We start from the raw sequence: 19103 nt of genomic DNA on the forward strand, positions 1-19103 counted from the left end.
AAAATAACTTCTCAGACAAGGAAGCTTGACGTCACCAACCGGAGAGAACGCGTGCTGTTCAGTGTACAAAACTTTATTATACTCTAAGGTACAAAACTGTTATGTTATGATAACATTTATAGCAGATTTTGCTATGGCATTTTGCCCTGCAATTCCTAAACACAAGAAAAACCTAGCTGTGACAAGAATACACAATGCATGCTAATGAATGATGGTATAAAAGTTTTTGTATTGTTTGTATTGTTTTTGTATTTGTATTGTATTGTTTTTATATATATATGTATTGTTTTTGTATTTGTATTTTTGTATTTTCGTTTGAAATGTACACATTCTGCATAGGCCTACTTTTAATGTTCAATCAATCCATTTTTCCCACCACATAGGCCTATTTTGTTACAAACAGTATGTACATTGATTACACTATACATTATTTCCCAAATATGTATTATATATTTATTTGAGCCGAGAGTGGACTCAATGGAGTGACTGGACTTTAGAGGACTCGCATGTTGGACTGTGGCCAGAAGTTAGGATCCTCATCCTGCTCGTCACGACACCGCCCCTTCCTCCAACAAGAGCTTTTCAAAATCCGCTACAAGATGCAGCAGCAGCAGCCGCGGACACAACAAAGCCGTTAACGAACATTGTAGCAACAATAAGTAACGGTGAATTTCCATCCAGGGAAAATCATCTACATCGGAACCATTAATGACTTTCTGGAGTGGGTTCCTGCAAGAGACTCGCGAGTCGCGACATTAGGCTATTATGAAGAAAATATAAAACTTTTCAAAACCGGGTCCCTCAAAAGATTCAGGCAGAAAACAGGAATATTACACTTTGAGAGTTCGGTAAGTAGTGTTTATCTTGGCTAAAAACATTTCTTTACTTGCAGAATAGACAGTCATTGTCTTTTGATCGTCATTTGTCATTGACTCATTGGGTTAACTAAGTGTGATAGTAGGTGATAGTTTGTTTAGCACTCCCCCGCAGCGCTTTCTTCCTCTAGCCATGCCGCCGCCCTGCGCTCCCTGTGTGCCAGCAGGATACTGATGTTTTCTCTGATTACTTTTATAGGCCTAGGTCTAATTTAGGAACCTAATTGTCATTAATTTTTCTAATGTGCACTGCAGACTGCAGTTGTGGCCTACTTTGTAGTCCTGTATGTATCCCGGCATTGGTTTTGACAACATGCTGTAATAATAATAATAAAAGGTCAGTGACTAATGCTACATTGTGACTTCTCATATGATATGTGACAATGTGAATCATCAAAACCTATTCCCATGATTCCCTCTACAGCTCCCTTTGGTGGCAAATTATGTCAATGGTGTGTGCTATAGCCTGCCCTACACTATTCAGAATATAATGTGACTGATAAGCTATTGATGGATATGACCATTCATATTCTTTATTCTTGATATTCATGCCAAGGATATGACATAGGCCTATGCCGCCTATCTCATTCAAATCAATATCAAAACATTTTGCATCTGACACGTCACACAATGCAGTTGTCTGGAAAGACGCCTAGATAATTAAGATGTCGCTAACGCAAATCTACAGTTCAGTTTGGTACCTGTGGGAATGATAAATGATTGCGGGATAAATCGCACCATCGTAAGTGAATGCTTGGAGGTTGGACGTGCAGCAGGTGTCTGCAGGATTAACCTCTTCTTCTTGACCCGATCTGTCCTGATTCAGCAGCGACAGCTGTCAGTCCACTGTTGTGGCTGCAACAAGCCAGCTAACTGACAGCTTGTGAAGAAAGCAGAAACAATTGATAATCAATGAACTGCAGTGTTGTGGGATATCAAGTATGGTTTTGCTTCCCTGCTGCTGAACAAGAAAGGGGAGGGGAAATGTTACACTACTATGACCCTAAATCTCTAGTAGCGTGTTGCAATTTACACAATGTGAGAGAAAAGTGCTGGAAAAATAGTGAAAATGTAGCCTTTAGTAATGTGCAAAACGGCAAATACTTTCTTATATTTGTTATACTTCAGATTCATATAGTTATAGACCAGTACTAGGCCCATAGGCTATGTTTTAAAGCCTTGGGCACTGCTGAGACATGAAGCTCTGTGCATTTGATTATTTGAAGAAATGTGCAGAACCAGATGCAGAATACTGATTGCTCTCTGCCCATTGTCCATGTTGAATGAGCACCCCCAAGTCTGGGGTGTGTTGGGGGGACACCTGGCTAAACGCAACACTGAGCGATAGCCATTTCGCTGACAAAGAGCAGCTGTTAAAGCAGGGAGGAAAGAGATGGGTCCTTTGATTATAGATTTTAGAAGCTTAAGTAAAGAAAATCTTTAAGCCACTGTTGTAGTGCTGTTGTAGTGTCATACTGAAGCTGCTAGGAGTTGAAATAAAAATAAAATCTGCTGAGGAATATCAACCTTTACATTGCAAAGGTGTCAAAATGGACATTCAGAATCTGAAATCATGATATCGTTGCTGTCGGGAGGAAAACACCTAACTCCATTTTTTTGGTTTTTGTGTTGAGGTGTGGTGTTTCAAAAATATTGAACCAATGGAAAGTAGTTAAAAACACAGTAGACAAAACCTCTAAACTCAATTGGACCCTCAAACTGTCTGCAAACTACTCCACCACCTCTCCCCCTCTCATCATGCAAGTAATTGACAATATATAAAGTCATGCAAGTAATTGACAATATATAAAGTCACAACACCAACTTTGGCAGTATTGCTTTGTTTTAAAAATATTCTTATATATTTCTTAATTTCCTGAAAAATGTATATTTTTCATTTCCTGAAAATCACACCCGTGTGAACTGAGTGGTGCAATTCCCCCCCCCCCACACCTCTCTCTCTCTCTCTCTCTCTCTCTCTCTCTCTCTCTCTCTCTCTCTCTCTCTCTCTCTCCCCCTCCCTCTCTCTCATATTAGCAGGCAACAGGTACTCACTGACATTGCTGGTTGTAGGAGTGGTTGCACCACTCAAAAATGAACATTTTGGAGTTAGGTGGTTTCTTCCTGACAGCAGAGATATTATAATGTTGTAGTCGTCAGTGAGTTAATCAAGTGAATGAAGTGGGGGACATCACATCATGCTAGTGTTCCAATAACAAGGGTATAGTCCGGCAGCTGATTGGCCTAAAATATTTTCTATATACTGTACATACATTCATGAATCCACTTGCTGACCAGTTGTCGGCATTGGGCAATTTCTTTTATAGGGGTTTCTTGTGACCCTACCAATAACATCCTATGGCAGTCAAAAATGTCAAACTTTCTTTTTGCTTTTAGTAGCATGTGACATGTCAAACTAGAGGGTTTTCATGATTCTGAATCCATTCCAAGCATTAGTTTTGCACAAAATACACTCCTTGGGCTAAAAACGGTCATGACAAATGTAATGGCAAGTGGCGATGGCTGCAAGACAATATTTTAGGCCAATAAAAGACTATAAACCGGCCCAGGCCGTAGCGTAACGGTCTGGGCACCGGACTGGTGATCCAGTCGCGGTGTGCCGCGGGTTCGACTCCCGGACCCGACACGGCCTTTACCGCATGTCATCCCCCCATCTCTCTCCCGTTTCCTGTCAGCCTACTTTCTATCCCTTAAAAAATCAATAAAGGCGTAAGCCGCCAAAAAATATCTAAAAAAAAAAAAAAAAGACTATAAACCAAATTTCCCACTTTAAACAAAAGGAGCCTGTCGGCTGCCGGACTAGTAGCGTAATCTTGAAAGTATATTATTTGGCAAGTTGGCAAAAAAGCCTTCCCTAAAAATGAGTTGAGTTGACCTTTGCATAATGCAAGTGCACTCTCATCACTCTTAAAAGAGATTAACATCTTAAGTCATTACGGAGGTCATTTAAAGTCTTTCCACCATGGTGGAAGTAATGACTCATTCTATTCTGACTTAGTTTATTCTGGTAAAATAAAGAAAAATATTTTCAAACTACACCTCTAATATGTATAACATTACAAAACAGAAACTTGACACTGTATTAACAGAAATATCAGAAATGAAACTCGTTATTTGATTATCTATGCATGTACACACCCCCCAGCAAATATTGTTCTTGTGACACAGTTTTGTCTTACGGGTTAAGTTTTTTTTTTTTATGTATTATTTTGTGGCTTTCGACTTTATTTTATATTTTTCCGAAACTGCTGGACCTGTGGACCTTCTTGTGCACGCTGCTTGTAAAGTAAACTCAACCAAATTTGTTTAACAAGTTTTGTACTTCTTGACATACTGTATGTACATTTTAAAAACGAATGTTTTTAAAGGTATATTCAGTGATTTCACTGAAAATATCACTTATTTTTTTGTTTTGTTGTGATAATCCTCCCTACTATAGAGTGTGCTGACCATATAAGGAGTTCCTCCCTGTACCCAGTTAACCCCTGGGGGTCAAAAAACCTTAGGTTTCGTTTTTGGCTCTCTATCCTGATTGGATGAAAGGCTTAGGTCCCAGCCAAAAACGAAACCTAAGGTTTTTTGAGTGAAATCACTGAATATACCTTTAATGGTTCAGTCGGAATTGGCATCGGAAAAAACGCATGAATTCCGAGATCTACATGGTCATGGAAGCCGTGTGTGTGTGTGTGTGTGTGTGTGTGTGTGTGTGTGTGTGTGTGTGTGTGTGTGTGTGTGTGTGTGTGTGTGTGTGTGTGTGTGTGTGTGTGTGTGTGTGTGTGTGTGTGTGTGTGTGTGTGTGTGTGTGTGTGTGTGTGTGTGTGTGTGTGTGTGTGTGTGTGTGTGTGTGTGTGTGTCACTCGATGTTGGCATAAGGCTTTGGTGGCTCATTCAGTTCAAATTTGTATTTCATAACTGAATTTCACTATTATACTTGTCTTGTCTTCTCAAACTATCATTTCTCACTGTAATGAGATTACAAACAAGCAACCAGCATTAAGGAGAACGAGGGTCACTGGGGTGAGTGCATAGAGCCAGCCCCAGACAATATTCTCTGATGCTAGAAAGATCAAAAGAGAAAAGCCACAACTTGAGTCGTAAACATTTTATGAAGCTTGCTAGATATAATGTTTGTGTCTGAGGGCATATTATTGTCTCCGCTAGGCCGAAGGAATGGGGAGAGAGTATGTTTTGCACTCTGTCTGTCCTGAATGCCAGAGCTGAACCTCTGCCCCAAAGTTTTTACATTGGCCTGTTATAGCAACACCAGGAGGCCGCTTTGTGCAAAACAAACATTTTATTGACAGTACACCTACATATTTTGTCCAAACATATACAAAAAACAGTCTCTCTAGAGCCATTTTCCATCCTGATTGGCTAAGATTGGCTTCCAAAGTTCGCATGCTCCGTTTCAAACAAAATGCTGCGAATCATGAACACATTGAGTGATTTCTGTGAAATTTTGCATGCACATTCCCACTAGGCCAAGGAAGACATGCCACTTGAAAATTTTCAACTCAGCCTCATGGTGGCGCTATAACTGGATTAGTGTTTTTGCCTATAACTGCACCGATCTGTGTAAAACCTTGTATGCACACTCCCTAGAGGCCAAGGAAATACCTTTGCCTGGAATCTTTCACATCTGCTCTTTATAGCGCCAACAGGAGGCCGACATATGTAAAACACATTTTCTAATATATATTCAGATCCAAATTTCACGCAAATCAGTACACATGATCTCCATAGTCATGTTATGAAGACAGGTTTGTTTGATTTCTCATAATCCATCCTGATTGGCTACGATTGGCATTGGCTTCTAAAGTTTTCAGGAGTAGCCTCCTAAACATTTTGCCAAACATCACACACACTCTTCAGAAGGGCACTTTTTCTATTTACTAATGAAATCGCCCAGGTAAGAGTTAAAGAGTATAATGGCTGATTTAAATTTTGTTTGATTTTGTTACTTTCGTTCTATGTCACGTATCATGACATAGAACCCAAGCAGTTCTCCTTTATTTGACAGTGAGTAGACAGACAAGAAAGGCGTGAGAGAGAGAGAGGGTATGTCAAGTACTAAACGGGCATTAGGTCAGATTCACACCCCAGGCACCTGCGGCAGCCGGCAGGGACAGGTGAGCTACCAGGGTGCCTCTCAACCACATTGTCTAATCGTACTAATTGGATTAGAGAAAGCCTTTCTACTTTCCTACTCGCTCTGTTCCTAGTAATGCCACTGCAATGCAATGTGGCAGTAGATCAAACACACTGTGTCTGTCACATTTGAGGGTGCCCCAAGGAACTGTTGCTCTTGATATGGACATTTCTATCCTGCTTGTAAGTGGCTTGCTTCATTAACTGTGATTTGATGTGTCTGAGCTATGTGGAATTGACTCTTGCTTTACGTGTTGTCTTTAGTATGATTTACTCAGTGATCTTGGAATTTAAGCTTTCTTTATTTTGATTTGAACTCAACATAATTCGCTCTGCACAAGCTAGTCCTTCATGAAACAACTAAAATCTGTCTAAACCAACTTATCATTCAGTCTTCATCATGTTATTCCTGTTCAGGGCAGGGTGCTGTCCTGGGGGATGGATGACGCCCAAGAGCAGGACCAGTATGAGGAGCGCCTAAAAGAAGTTTTTAACAGTTTCGATGCCAACGGTACTGGGTCACTCTCCCCAGAGGAGCTGTCTGACCTCTGCCAGTCCCTTTACCTGGGCGATGCCACCCCTGCCCTTCTCCAGGCCCTGATCCAGAATGAAGACCACTTCACTGGCAGGGTAAGACTAAGACCAAAGCTCTGCAATGCACTGTCCGCATGGTTAATGTTTGTGTTGTTTCCGGTTGAATATGAAATCACATGGTCCCGACTCCTAAATGATTAATGGTGCAGCTCTACTCGTCTAAACACATTGTCGTGATTAGGTCCATTGCAGTCTTTGAACTAAAATAGTTTGCTCAAAGAGAATATTGGCTCATTGTTATGTTTCATATTTCAACATGTGAATGTGACTGTTCAGGGTATTCATTGTGTCCAGAATTTGGCTGAGGCCCATGTTAGGCACTGCAGCTCTTAGGTCTTTGTTGTTGTAGGGATGGGAATTATTGATTAAGTGATAATTGATACGTTTTGATAACCTTATCGATCGATTAACCAGATAGTTGATAAGTGCTGGGGTTTTTTTATACCGGTGAATCTTAATTTCCCTCAATGTCTAAAATAAAAATCTACACTGATATACAGAAATAATTTTATTTGACCATTTGCGATACAGGGCCAGGCAATGGCATCTGTGTATAAAGAATAAAATTAAATAAAAAGTGCACTGTTTTGTCTGTTGCATCACATGCAAAGGCATGTTAATTAAAGTGAATTATTAACTGTTCAGTTTAATTGATTGATTTCTTAACGGCCATTAACTATTAACATCCCTAGTCTCCAGGTTTTCAGTGCTTTGTTAGCCATCGTGTTGAGGAGTGCCCCATCATCCCTCATCACAGGTGTCTGTCGTCAAGACAACCAGGCCTGCAACTGGCCGTTCACTGATGCATTTCTTTGAGGGCTCCACATAAATCTTTTCCCCTTTTACTAATATGGACTACAAATGGACTTAAGTGTATGTTCAGAGCGTTGTACATGTATGTACTGGATCTTTGATACTTCGTCTTTCAGTGGAAGGATGCACTATTATTAAAAAAGACTAGTAAACTCTAAAGAACCTTACGATCGGTATCTCTTTGTCTGCAAGCATGCGTATGGATGGATGGCTATTGTCTCGGCCTTGGCCTCCACGTGGGGGTTGGTTTGGGGTTGTTAATGTTAGGAAAGGGGCAGTGATCATCTTGCTTGGACTGTCTCATCCAACAATGAAGTAAAAAAAAAAAGTAAACCCTCACGTAAATCCAGCAGCCGCCAACCTTGACGCACAAAGAAAATCTCCATATTTAGGGTTAACAGCTGTTGCTTCTTGAGAAGTGTGACCTTCCCTCCCCTCTCTGCCTCCTGCTGGATAACCCCCACCCAGACACTCAGGGACACCCAGTCTCCACCCTGCATCCAGGTGGTTTGCATCCAATGTTAGGAATTTGAAGGATTTTATTATTCTAGTTATGTTTTGCTTTGCTGCACATACCAAAATTCACCAATGTAATAATTATGTATAATGAATTCTCTCATTCATGATGGTTATGAAAGTTAAAAAAACATTTATTTTCCTTACAGGTAGACTTTGCCCAGTTCAAGAATGCACTGATTGTGGTTTTGTCGTCGAATATCGAAGCACCCCAACCGCAACGGCAAGAAGACTTGCCTAAACCAGGTAAGGTGTGGTGGTCCATACTCGACAAATCCTGTATTAACAAGCACAGACTCAGAGCAGGAAGTCATAGGATTAATCTTGTCTATAACTCATGGTAGTTTCAGTTTTATTTTACTTTGGGGAGGTGTTATGTCATCCAAGCTGAGAAGGCTTATTGTCAAGGCTGAACTGGTGGAACAGCTACCATGCTGATTCAGCCATAAATCTATATACTGAGGCACAGATCCAGACGCTCGGGCACAAAACCAATTCCATTTAGCGGCTGGTTACACTGTCATGGTTCTACCCCTGGCTTTTGTTTGACATTCCAAAGACAAAGAGTATATTGGGGTTTTTGTATTCATTTGTTTGTTTAATGGACTTAGATTCTAAGAAGTTTTATTAGGATTCCCTTAAGACTCCCTTAATCCTCATCACTATTCCATCCAATTTTGTTTTTAGATTCGCCTGTGATTCAGCCAAAGTTTGTGAAGGGCAGTAAGCGTTATGGTCGCCGGTCCACCCCAGAATTCATAGAGCCTGTTTCAGACTTAACTGAGCTTACCAACGTGAACCCCGTTCAAGGAGAGGAGGATCCGGAAGAGGACTATTCTGCTGTTCCTAGGAAGCGAGAGGTGGGTTCAGCTCAGACTATTGAAATGTTCTCATGTTTTGCCAGAACCAAACTACAACAACACATACAACACATCGATACTGTCCTTTTCATTTGCTGACCTTGCTTGTATTCTATTTCTCAACGAGCCCAAAGGTGTTATTCTTAGCTAATCAGCTTAGTGCTATACACAGGACAGCTCTTAAAATATTATGTATACAGTCCCAACAAGCCATGTTTCACTTGACTCTTTGCATGCTATTGTAGAACAGTGCTGTCATTTATGCTGTCTGTCTGTGCTGTAAATAAATTAACATCACTGTTTCAAATCCTTTAGGTAATTAACCCTGAACCAAAGTGTTCAATTTTGGTTGCCCATAGAGCAGCACACAGTCTGTTTCTATCCTATTTTATATACAGACAGTCATACCCATCATGATAACATTCAAGGAGTAATGTTACAGTGGCATCTGGGATGCCAGTGGTACAGTGATTAAGTCAGTTTAACATACCATGGTTTTGTGTATTTAAGTGCCATGGTGTTACTTGGTGAACTTTGATCATCATATGTGTACTGTGGTGGTCAAGGCAACAGTGCAGTGTTTTATATCAATTATCATCGTCATGTCCAGGTAGGCCATATAATGTAAAAGATTGATGAGGGAGGGAATCAGATAGATCAAAGATAGATCAAAGAAGTGTCTGTATAATTGATTGTCTATGGTTGTTGATCACACATCTCCTGTTCTTGAAATTATGAAGGCTGACATATTTGTTTGTAAGCTCTGTTTTCAGTTTTTCAATTTAGACCTTCTGTATATTTACTTTAAATTCCAGACCTATAGGGGTCTTCAATGCCTCGATAACGGACACGTGATAAGAAAGGACCACACCTGTGAATGTTTTGGTTACCTTAATATGAATCTCCCAGATCACCATAGCACCTTGTATTAGACTAGTATTTTAAATACCGCTTGCTTGGCACGTTTCCATCAGCTTAAATGTGAAGGTGTGTGTAGCACTGCTACACACACACAGTGTGTACAGTGTGTACAGTGAATCTGCTCATGCACTGCTGAGCTCTCTGCATGGTGTCTCTGTCCAGCTTGATCTCCAAGGTCCTTTTCTTGGATAATCCTGCTCTCACTGCTGGTGGAGACACTCCGTTGTAACGGTTGTTTAACTTCTAAGGTTTATGTCCTCTTGGCCCATTTTACACACCCATATTTGTGTAGTTGTACAACAGAAACTAGAGTGGGGGAAAATAACAGTCAAATACTGGTAAACATTTGCTGTTGCTGGTTATTTTGCCCATTAGAATAGACACTTTGGCACCTAACCACCAGCCATCACTTCTATTGTGTTTGAAACACATAAATGGCTTATGGAATAGTGGAAGGGCAGGTGCATTTTTGGACGTATCTGCCATTGTGGACTGAAGAATAAAGGTTTTCTTGCAGTGACGCAGGCCGCCAATGACTGAAGTCTTTAACCATTGAAAGCTCAGTGTTTGAATGGTATGCTGCATCGAGGATTAATAGTGGTCAACAAAAGCAACCAACTGGTCAGAGAAACAGGGGTCTACGTCGTATGTGGATGGATGTGTTGGTATTATGTGCCCTTCACTCCACCTGCGAGACACACACACACACACACACACACACACACACCCTTTCTATACCCCAGATGTGAACTAAGGCAAACACTGTTTGGAGGCACTGAAATGAAGCGTGTCTTGGTATTGAGAAATCAAGGCTGGGTTAAACAATGTGTGGCCCATGGGACCAGCAGATGGGGATGGGTCAGTGGGGAGACGAGAGGCATGAGGAGGGGCTTTACATCGAAAGGGGTGGGGTGAGGGGGTTGTAGGAGAAAGCTAGTCAAGGAGTCTGACGGAGACACAATGAGCAGCCACCCCACGCCCTCCTAGATGCCTATACACGCTATAGCCTCTAGTCTAGAAGAGACCCATCTGTTCATCACCCCCCTTCCCTCACCAAACAATGGATTCCTCTACGCTGAGACTGACCCATTGCATTACAGTGGGTCACTAAACTGCTCCCTATTTTCATATTTGCAAGCACAGTGCATGTTTACTTTACTTTATTAATATATTTCCAGGACAGTGCACATGAATGAACATGTATTTCAATCAAGAAGAAACATTAGAGACGTTTATTTGAACTCATTAAGACTAAGTTGTTATGTGTCTTTAATTTTGTTTAATATATTTTTTCTTCATACAAAGCTAAAACGACATCTCCAAAAAGCTTGTCAGGATGAAGAATATCCATGCATTCCTTAATTTTTTTAATCCCTCTGTCTTTCTATGACGCTCTGACCTATACATGTATGTGTATGTACAGTATATGAAACCACAATTCACATACGTAAAATAAATAACTTTCCTACACCAACCATGATTTATTTAATCAGAATTGAGCCATCATTAGCAACCAACACAACTAACAGAACAGAAAGAAGTGTGTCTTTCACACATGTTAATTGTCCATTATATTCACCATTCCCAGTTTTGACTGCTCCGTTCACCCTCCCTGGGGCCCGTGCCATCACAATAGCTTGCTTGTGCTTTTTGTCTGAGTCTAAGACCCAGCGCAACCCCAAATGCTCTCACCCGTGGCCAATTTTAAAAACATGTTTGATTTTATAATCGGCTGACTACCAGTCACATGAGAAACCATTTTGTTTTCAAGGTGGTGATTTTTCTCACTGGTTCTCACTAAATAATTGTGTGTTTTGTTTGACCTGCAGTAATTTTGGTAGTCTACAAAAGAGATTTGTTATAAAGACACTTTTGTTCGACATAATTATTTTCTCATATTTCATCTGAATTTTCATAGCGCTGGAATGCTCTGGAAGCGAACACAGAGGAGTATGAAGCAGAAGGTATGTCAGACTTGTGTTCCAAAAGGGGGGGTGGGGGGGGGGTGGTGTTTAACTTAAACAAACCTCGACTTACTGTATTTCCCAAAAGATCACCAACATTGCCTTAAACTGTTGTGTCTGGAAAATTGATTTTAGGATTATCCAGTCAGAATCAAACTAGGGATGTTATGATTATATGATGGACTCTCTCACCCTGTGTGTACAGGCCAGATGCATCTCTGGAATCCTGATGAACCGAGCACTCCTAAGGGTACCATCGTGCCTCTGTCGGAGCAATTGGAGGGTAGGATACGGGAAGCCTGTGACATGCTGGCTCTGCCATGGGACGGATGTGCAAGTCACAATGAGCTGCTCAGTCTCTGTGATTACCTGGCACTGGAGGTGAGCATATTTCTATCCCCGGTTTCTCACACAACTGAGAGGGGGAATTATTTTGCCTAGAAAATGCTAAATGTGATGATATCTAAGAGAATTTAAAGCATTGGAACATTATTTTCAAATGTTTAAGTGTTAATGGTCAGATCTTTGTAACTGGATAACAGGTAACTGGTGATGTAGTTCAGAGTCTGAGTGGAGATGGAGCCATGACTGTTCAGGAGTTTGTTACCAGGGTGGTGAGCCACAGTACACCACTTACAACTTCAGCCTCAACGTCTTACCGACAGTTTAAAAGACTCCACTCAACACAGGTAAGCTCCTACTGTATTGAATATAATAATACAAACATTTCAGATGAGATGTGCAAACTCATTCTTTATCCATGTTATATTTTGAGTTCACTGAAAGATTCTTCCAATTGCAGCCCTTTGATGAGGTAGGACGCAGGACTGTCACTCCCTCAGCTATGACGGGTACCATAGGCATGCGTCTCTTCTCCACACTGGATGATGGGACTGGCTACATACCTGTCGAATACATCCTAGATGCCTGGATGGAGGAGGGCATCGAAAACAGTACTGAAATCCTTCAGGTACTGTGTACTCTTGTATATTTAGAATTTGTTTATTTGCACATTGAAAGGGAAACTTGGCCAATAGTTCACCTGCTACCGTTCTATTGTAAGGACGTGAAAATCTCGACATAACCCTTCCCCATGTGTTCTGTATTGAAAGTGCATTATTTGATGTAAGAGAAGATAACATGGCAACATTGGATAACATTGGATAACATTGGCTTCATTACCCAAGATTATCTACGTCCTTGGTTAGCTCCCTGACCGTGACTGTCTGCCCGTGCACTGCATCGTGCGCGGTCATGAGTTTTACACAGAAAGACGTGGAGGGGAACAAACTTGGACCCAATTGCAACCCAAACCCAATAGCAAGCGGGTAGGGGCAGTGCTAGAATTATTAGCTTGTGAGCTTGTAGGTCTGCTATGGCTGCTATGAATGACCCAGTATGTAAGTGGCGGGCAGTTCCCAGGTCGATAAATAGGCAATCTTCTCTTGCGTGTTTGACGTCTCTACCTGTGTGACACTGGAGCTCGAATGCCCAAATGAAACTCATTGTCCTCCCTATACAAAGAAATCCTGTAAAGCCCCTAGCAGGGACCCCTCTGAGTCTATATAATTATTTATAGATGCTTATAATTGCTTATAATCTTATGGGACATAATATGCTATATAGTTATTAAAAGGTTACATAGTGCTGTGCTGCTTTAAGAAAATAAAAACCGAACAATAATACAACTAAAATGACAAATGTCTTTGTTTGTAGGCCTTGGATTTCAGCTTGGATGGAAAACTGAACCTATGTGAGCTAACTATGGCCCTGGAGAATGAACTGCTTGTTACCAAGAATGGGATTCACCAGGCGGCACTGGCAAGCTTCAAAGCAGAGATCAGGCATCTCCTGTGAGTACAAGAGTCAAGGTCATTACACATTGGCGAATTAGCGACGCGATGCGAATAAGCGATCTGAAAATGCGAAATATTGCATGTTGCAGTTCGCCTGCGAATCTCTGCAAAATACGACACCAGAGCGAACAAATAAAAGCGAAAACGGTCGCATTTTCGCACATTTGCACATTCGCCACTGATGTGGAAGCTTGCATGGACTTCAATTGTTTTTTTTTAAATGCGAATTATTCGCACGAATATATCGCGTCGCCAATTCGCCAGTGTGTAATGACCTTCAGAGCGCAATGTTTAAAAAAATGTTTTAATGATCCCATTGTTGCTAGAATATGTACGAACAAAACATGAAAAGACTATGGACAAATAGCAACCAGAAAATAGCATAGCAAAATAAGAGCATAATTATTTCATAGTATTTGATCTCAGAGTGGGAATTTGTAATCAAATAGTGCAGGGGTTCTCAATGTTTTTGGCTGGGGACCCCCGGAAATGCTTTCGCCATGTCTTGCGATTGATTGATTATATTAAATGACAACCATGGCCAGTGAGCTGTGGAAATGTATCATATTGTAGGGAAATATATGTCTTCAGAGTACTATGAATATGTATGTATGTTCACTACATTTGTATTTATCATCATGATGACTTTAAAAGACTCTAAAAGCTTTATTCTTGCTCACACATGCCTTTTCACATATTTCTGTTTTTTAAACTATTAGTTTCTTGTTGCGTTTAACTCTCAGTGAGCGTGTAGACCGAGAACTCAGAGAGAAAGAGAAGCTTCGATCTGACTTGGAGAAAGCAGAGAAGCTGAAGAGTCAGCTGGCGGCTGAGGTGGATGAGCACCACTCTGCCATCGAGCACATGAATACCCTCAATCTCAGGTAGGCCAACTCTCTCTCACAAGTATCCATTGTAAAATATGTGCGCGCTGCTCAACGTGCCAGGCAATTATTTTTTTTTTTTAACATTACAGCATTGTAGTTGTTTTTACTATTATTTATTGCTTTAATGCACAATTTATAGCGTGATGACTCAGTATTGTACTTTTGTGTTTGTGTGTACAGGAAACTGGAGCAGGACCACAAGGAGAAGGTAGCAGTGGTGAGGTCAGAGCTGATCCAAGAGATGGATCAGATTCAGCAGCAGGCTGGCCTGCAGCGTGAGGAACTGGAGACAGAGATAGAGAAGATCAGGGATGATGAAACCTTCCTCAGAGACCACCTCTCCATAGCTGTTAAGGTAAAGTTTTTTGGCTAAATCAAATCAAACAATTGCTCTAGAACACTAATGTACATAATTGCCACACCATCGCCAACGTTGGGTAGCCTGTTATTTTAATATATAATGTATTATTATATTATTATATTATGTATATAATAAATTCCATAAAAAAACATTCTCATCTAAATATATTTTCTATTTTAAAGTACAACACATGACAAATTGAGGTACTCTTCTTTAATATTTATGAAATGTCACCAAAAAATAAATCACCCCAACGTTCTAGGGTTAGGTATGTATGTACTTTATATAACCTACAAGTCCTTCAACTTGAAAGTGCTGATTTTTATGTCATGGTTTTCAGGATAATAGACGTGTCGAAATGGAGCTGCTGGACAGCACTGAGCAACTAGTGGAGGCACATGATCAAATCGCTAAACTCCAGGAACACTTGGATAAAATTGTCAAGGAAAAGGTACTGTACCACATGGTCTTGACTGTGCATACCGGTATATGAATTAATGGCTTTACAGTATGTTGTGTCTTGTGGGTATATTGTGTTCTTGGAATATCCTCTCTCTTAATGGTCCTTCTTAATGGTCCTGGTGCAACATGCCTACTGTAAATTTCTGATCTCCAGTTTGGGGACTTGGACCCAGGCAGTGCAGACTTCCTCCTCCAGGAGGAACGCATCAAACAGTTACGCTGCAGCTATGAGGCGCAATGCAGGGTAATTATAAACATTCCACCTAAAGATTACCTTAAACCAAATTATGCTTAATGTTAGAACTATATGACTATATGTATATTCAAAATAATGTAAAAGATATATTAAATGAATGAATAAAAATATATAATTTACATATTCAGTATTGTATACATATCGTTGTTGTCTGGTGTAAACCTTGGCTAGGTCCTTGCATAGCTCTACACGCTTGTGTAGATTTGCTATTTTCACTACTTTTGTGTGTCACATCATTTGTGTGATGAAGTAGGGCATTAATGTAAAAAACTAAACTGAGAGAAAAAAAAGGAGATACCAGGTTTCTGCCTGACAGCGATGATGTGTATATGACCTGTACAAGTGTACTCACCTTTTGTATATGGCTATATACTGTACATAGAGTGCATACTCTATGTACTCAACTGCACATGCACATGAGGGTATTCTTGTTTGGCAGGAACTGCAAGACCGTATTGATGAGTTGCAATCAGAGTTGCAGGAGTTCCACAGTCTTGGCCGTGTTCCTCAGCTGTGTAGCAAACCACTCTCAGAAGAGATGGAAAGCAAGAGCCCTGGCATGGAGTCAGACCCAGGTAGGCCTCATTGTTACTTTACATCATAGAAGTGCTATAAAGACACACACACACACACACACACACACACACACACACACACACACACACACACACACACACACACAGAGAGAGATGGACAAGAGCGAAAACATAATCCTGAACATTCCGGCCTGGGGAAGATGCAACATTTCATATTATATGACAATATTAAATGTATGGTCACAGTACTGTACATATCGTATCCTCTCCCAACCATTACGTAATGCGCAACAGGTCTTGTCATGGTCAGGGGTCCATAAGAGGTAGACATATTTTTAGGAAGATATGCACTTTGCTTTTTACTTTTTTATGTACATCAAGTTATACAATAGGAATTGCATAGGTTTTCTGTTTCTTCCCTCTGTGTGTGTGTGTGTGTGTGTGTGTGTGTGTGTGTGTGTGTGTGTGTGTGTGTGTGTGTGTGTGTGTGTGTGTGTGTGTGTGTGTGTGTGTGTGTGTGTGTGTGTGTGTGTGTGTGTGTGTGTGTGTGTGTGTGTTGTACACAAATATGTTGTGTAGTATATGAGGTTTACATAGAACATATTGTACCTTTTACTAGTGCTGCCTCATTCTAAGTGCTATATTTGTGCTTTATTTACAGGTCTTGGCTCAGAGGATGGACAGCCATTTAACATGACACTCGAGGCAGAACTAATGCTAGAGCATTTGAAGGAGCAGCATCATCGGGAGGTGGAGGATCTCAGGGCTCAGTTGGAAAGCAAGGTGAGTTCATTGGGACCATCTAATGATTATTATTCTTTATTTTCTTTACACATACGCTCATCAGTGATAAAACAACAGAAATTATGTTTCAATTCAATTTCACTGATATTTATTTGATTGATCAGCTGTTTCCTCCACATATGTTTCCAGGTCAATGAATTAGATCTGATGGTACAAGAACAGCAGGCAACTCACGAGGAGCAGAAGGCTGCTATAACACTCCCATACCAGGAAGAGGTCCGTGCACTGAAGCAGGAGATTGCTGGCATTCAGAATCACGAAGAAGAGCTACGGAAGCAGCTAGAACAAATTGAGCTGGAGCGGACCAACGTAGTACAGAAGCAGGCTGGGGAGAGGGAAGAACTAGAGAACCTGCAAGCGGAAGAAGTTGCAAACCTTAGCCAGCGACTACTGGAGGCCCATACCCATATCGCAGACCTGGAGGAGCAGCTGAAATCCCTGGAATTCCATCAGGCTGAGATAGAGGTGAACATGGACACTGAGATGGAGCGGCTGAAGGAACGGCACGCCTTGGCGCTCAATAAAACAGATGAGGAACATGAAGAGCTGTTAAATGCCACACTTGAAGAGCAGAAGACCAAACTGCTGGAAGAGAGGGCCAATGTGCAGGCAAGATTATTGGAGGACTGGGAAAGAGAAAAAGAACAACTGCAACAAAGTCATGAGGAAGAGTTGAAGGTCAGGTTAGAAGAGGTGAGTATGAGGTTTCGAGGAGAACATGAGGAGCTACAGAGGAGGCTTACTGGAGAGTGGAAAAAAGAGAAAGCACTGATGAAGGATCAGAGCAATGAGGCTCTGCAGACTGAGCTGGAAGAGGGGATACAGAGACTCCTCAAAGAGCATGAGGAGAAGGAGAGAAAGCTCAAGGAGGAGTGGGAGACTGAGCTAGCTGGGCTTCAGGAGGCCCACGAGGACAGGATGCACACCAGACTGACTGAGGAGAGACTAAAGCAGGAGCAGAGAGAGGGGAGGCTGAGGGAGGAGTGGGAGGGGGAGAAGTTGCAACTGGAGGAAGATTATGAGCAGATGCTCCAGGATCAACTGAAGGAGGAGAGGGAGAACCTAGAAGCTGAGAGGAAGGAGGCGGAGAGGCGGCTGGAGTTGCAGATGGAGGAGGAGAAGGCTCGCCTGCAAGAGAGCCACCGGGAGGCCATGCGGGAGCTGACTGCCAAGCACAGTGAGGAGAGGGAGAAACTGGGTGGTATGCTGGACCAACTACGAGAGGACATTGCTGTGGAGAGGTGAGAGTACTGATGTTTATAAATGATTTAAATCCATGTCATTGTCCTGTCCATTTTATCCACGTCACAATCATGCCTGGGTATGGAGATAAGTTCACAGATCACACTTTGAGGGATCACTTCTTGTGTGTTTTCACTTTGTGTGCATGCTTTTCTGGCACACAGTATTTCACACTTCCCTAACATTGTTTCTTGCTGTGTGAAATATTATTGTGCAACGGCCATTGGTGACGTTAGGTCGTATTGATATTTTGTCATTGCACAGCCCTATGCCATTTTGCCTGCTAAAATATTTTGTTGAGGAAAGGTGTAACATTCAAATCATTCTGTGTAAGTAATAGTAATACAATTAATGTTTGTTTATTATTTTGTTGCCAACTGTGCCCATAACTATCACTGATTAACACTGTACAGGAGAGAACTTGAGAAACACTTCACCAAGAAAATCAAAGACGTGGAAGATCGTTTCTCAGGTGAACAAGAGTCTGTTACTGAGCGTTTTCAAGCTGACGTGCTGAAGCTCGAACAGTACTACCAGAGCGAGCTGAAGACTCTCTCCGAAAACCACACAGAGCAGAAACACAAATGGGAGACTGAGATGGAGATGGCCCTCCAGGAGGCAGAGGAGCAAAGAACACTGATGCGAGAAGCCATGGAGCAAGAGCGAGAGGCCGTAATCCAGGAGAGTGCAAGCAAACGAGAGGAACGAGAGAGCAGCCATAAGGAGGAAATGGGAGCACTTGTGACAAGGAACAAGGAGCTCCAAAATGAGCTAGAAGACTTAGTCAGTTCAACCCAGACCAAAGAAATAGAGCTGCGTAGGCACTTGAATGACCTCCACAACAGGCTTCAGGACAGTTTGAAGACCAAAGATGAACTCCTGGCCCAGTCTGACAGGAAAGCACTTGAGGCTGAGCTTCTGCTAAACCAAGCAGTGGAAGATTTTCAACAAGAGAGGGCAGAACTTCAGATCAGCCTGTCAGAACTT

General features: G+C 41.5%; 1 protein-coding gene across 4 annotated transcripts in view; it reads left to right on the forward strand.

Moving 5' to 3' along the window:
* The first annotated feature begins 599 nt into the window (after window positions 1-599).
* The window catches only part of nin (ninein (GSK3B interacting protein)), a 35553-nt gene continuing 17049 nt past the window's right edge, over window positions 600-19103 (forward strand). For 3 of the 4 annotated variants that reach the window (XR_014570874.1, XM_083792364.1, XM_083792366.1), the window contains exons 1-16: window positions 600-848; window positions 6462-6674; window positions 8117-8213; window positions 8655-8827; window positions 11667-11712; window positions 11918-12093; window positions 12255-12401; window positions 12515-12682; window positions 13429-13565; window positions 14312-14452; window positions 14636-14810; window positions 15157-15267; window positions 15433-15522; window positions 15974-16109; window positions 16732-16853; window positions 17004-18115. Coding sequence is in view for 3 of the 4 variants with exons in the window: in XM_083792364.1 (XP_083648490.1) it covers window positions 6483-6674; window positions 8117-8213; window positions 8655-8827; window positions 11667-11712; window positions 11918-12093; window positions 12255-12401; window positions 12515-12682; window positions 13429-13565; window positions 14312-14452; window positions 14636-14810; window positions 15157-15267; window positions 15433-15522; window positions 15974-16109; window positions 16732-16853; window positions 17004-18115 (3023 nt within the window). In the remaining variant the exon portion in view is untranslated. The remainder of the gene's footprint in view (window positions 849-6461; window positions 6675-8116; window positions 8214-8654; window positions 8828-11666; window positions 11713-11917; window positions 12094-12254; window positions 12402-12514; window positions 12683-13428; window positions 13566-14311; window positions 14453-14635; window positions 14811-15156; window positions 15268-15432; window positions 15523-15973; window positions 16110-16731; window positions 16854-17003; window positions 18116-19103) is intronic. The other variant, XM_083792365.1, reaches the window with a different exon arrangement.

Source organism: Protomyctophum parallelum (assembly GCF_964188405.1).
Source record: "Protomyctophum parallelum genome assembly, chromosome: 20".
NCBI classification, from domain to species: domain Eukaryota; kingdom Metazoa; phylum Chordata; class Actinopteri; order Myctophiformes; family Myctophidae; genus Protomyctophum; species Protomyctophum parallelum.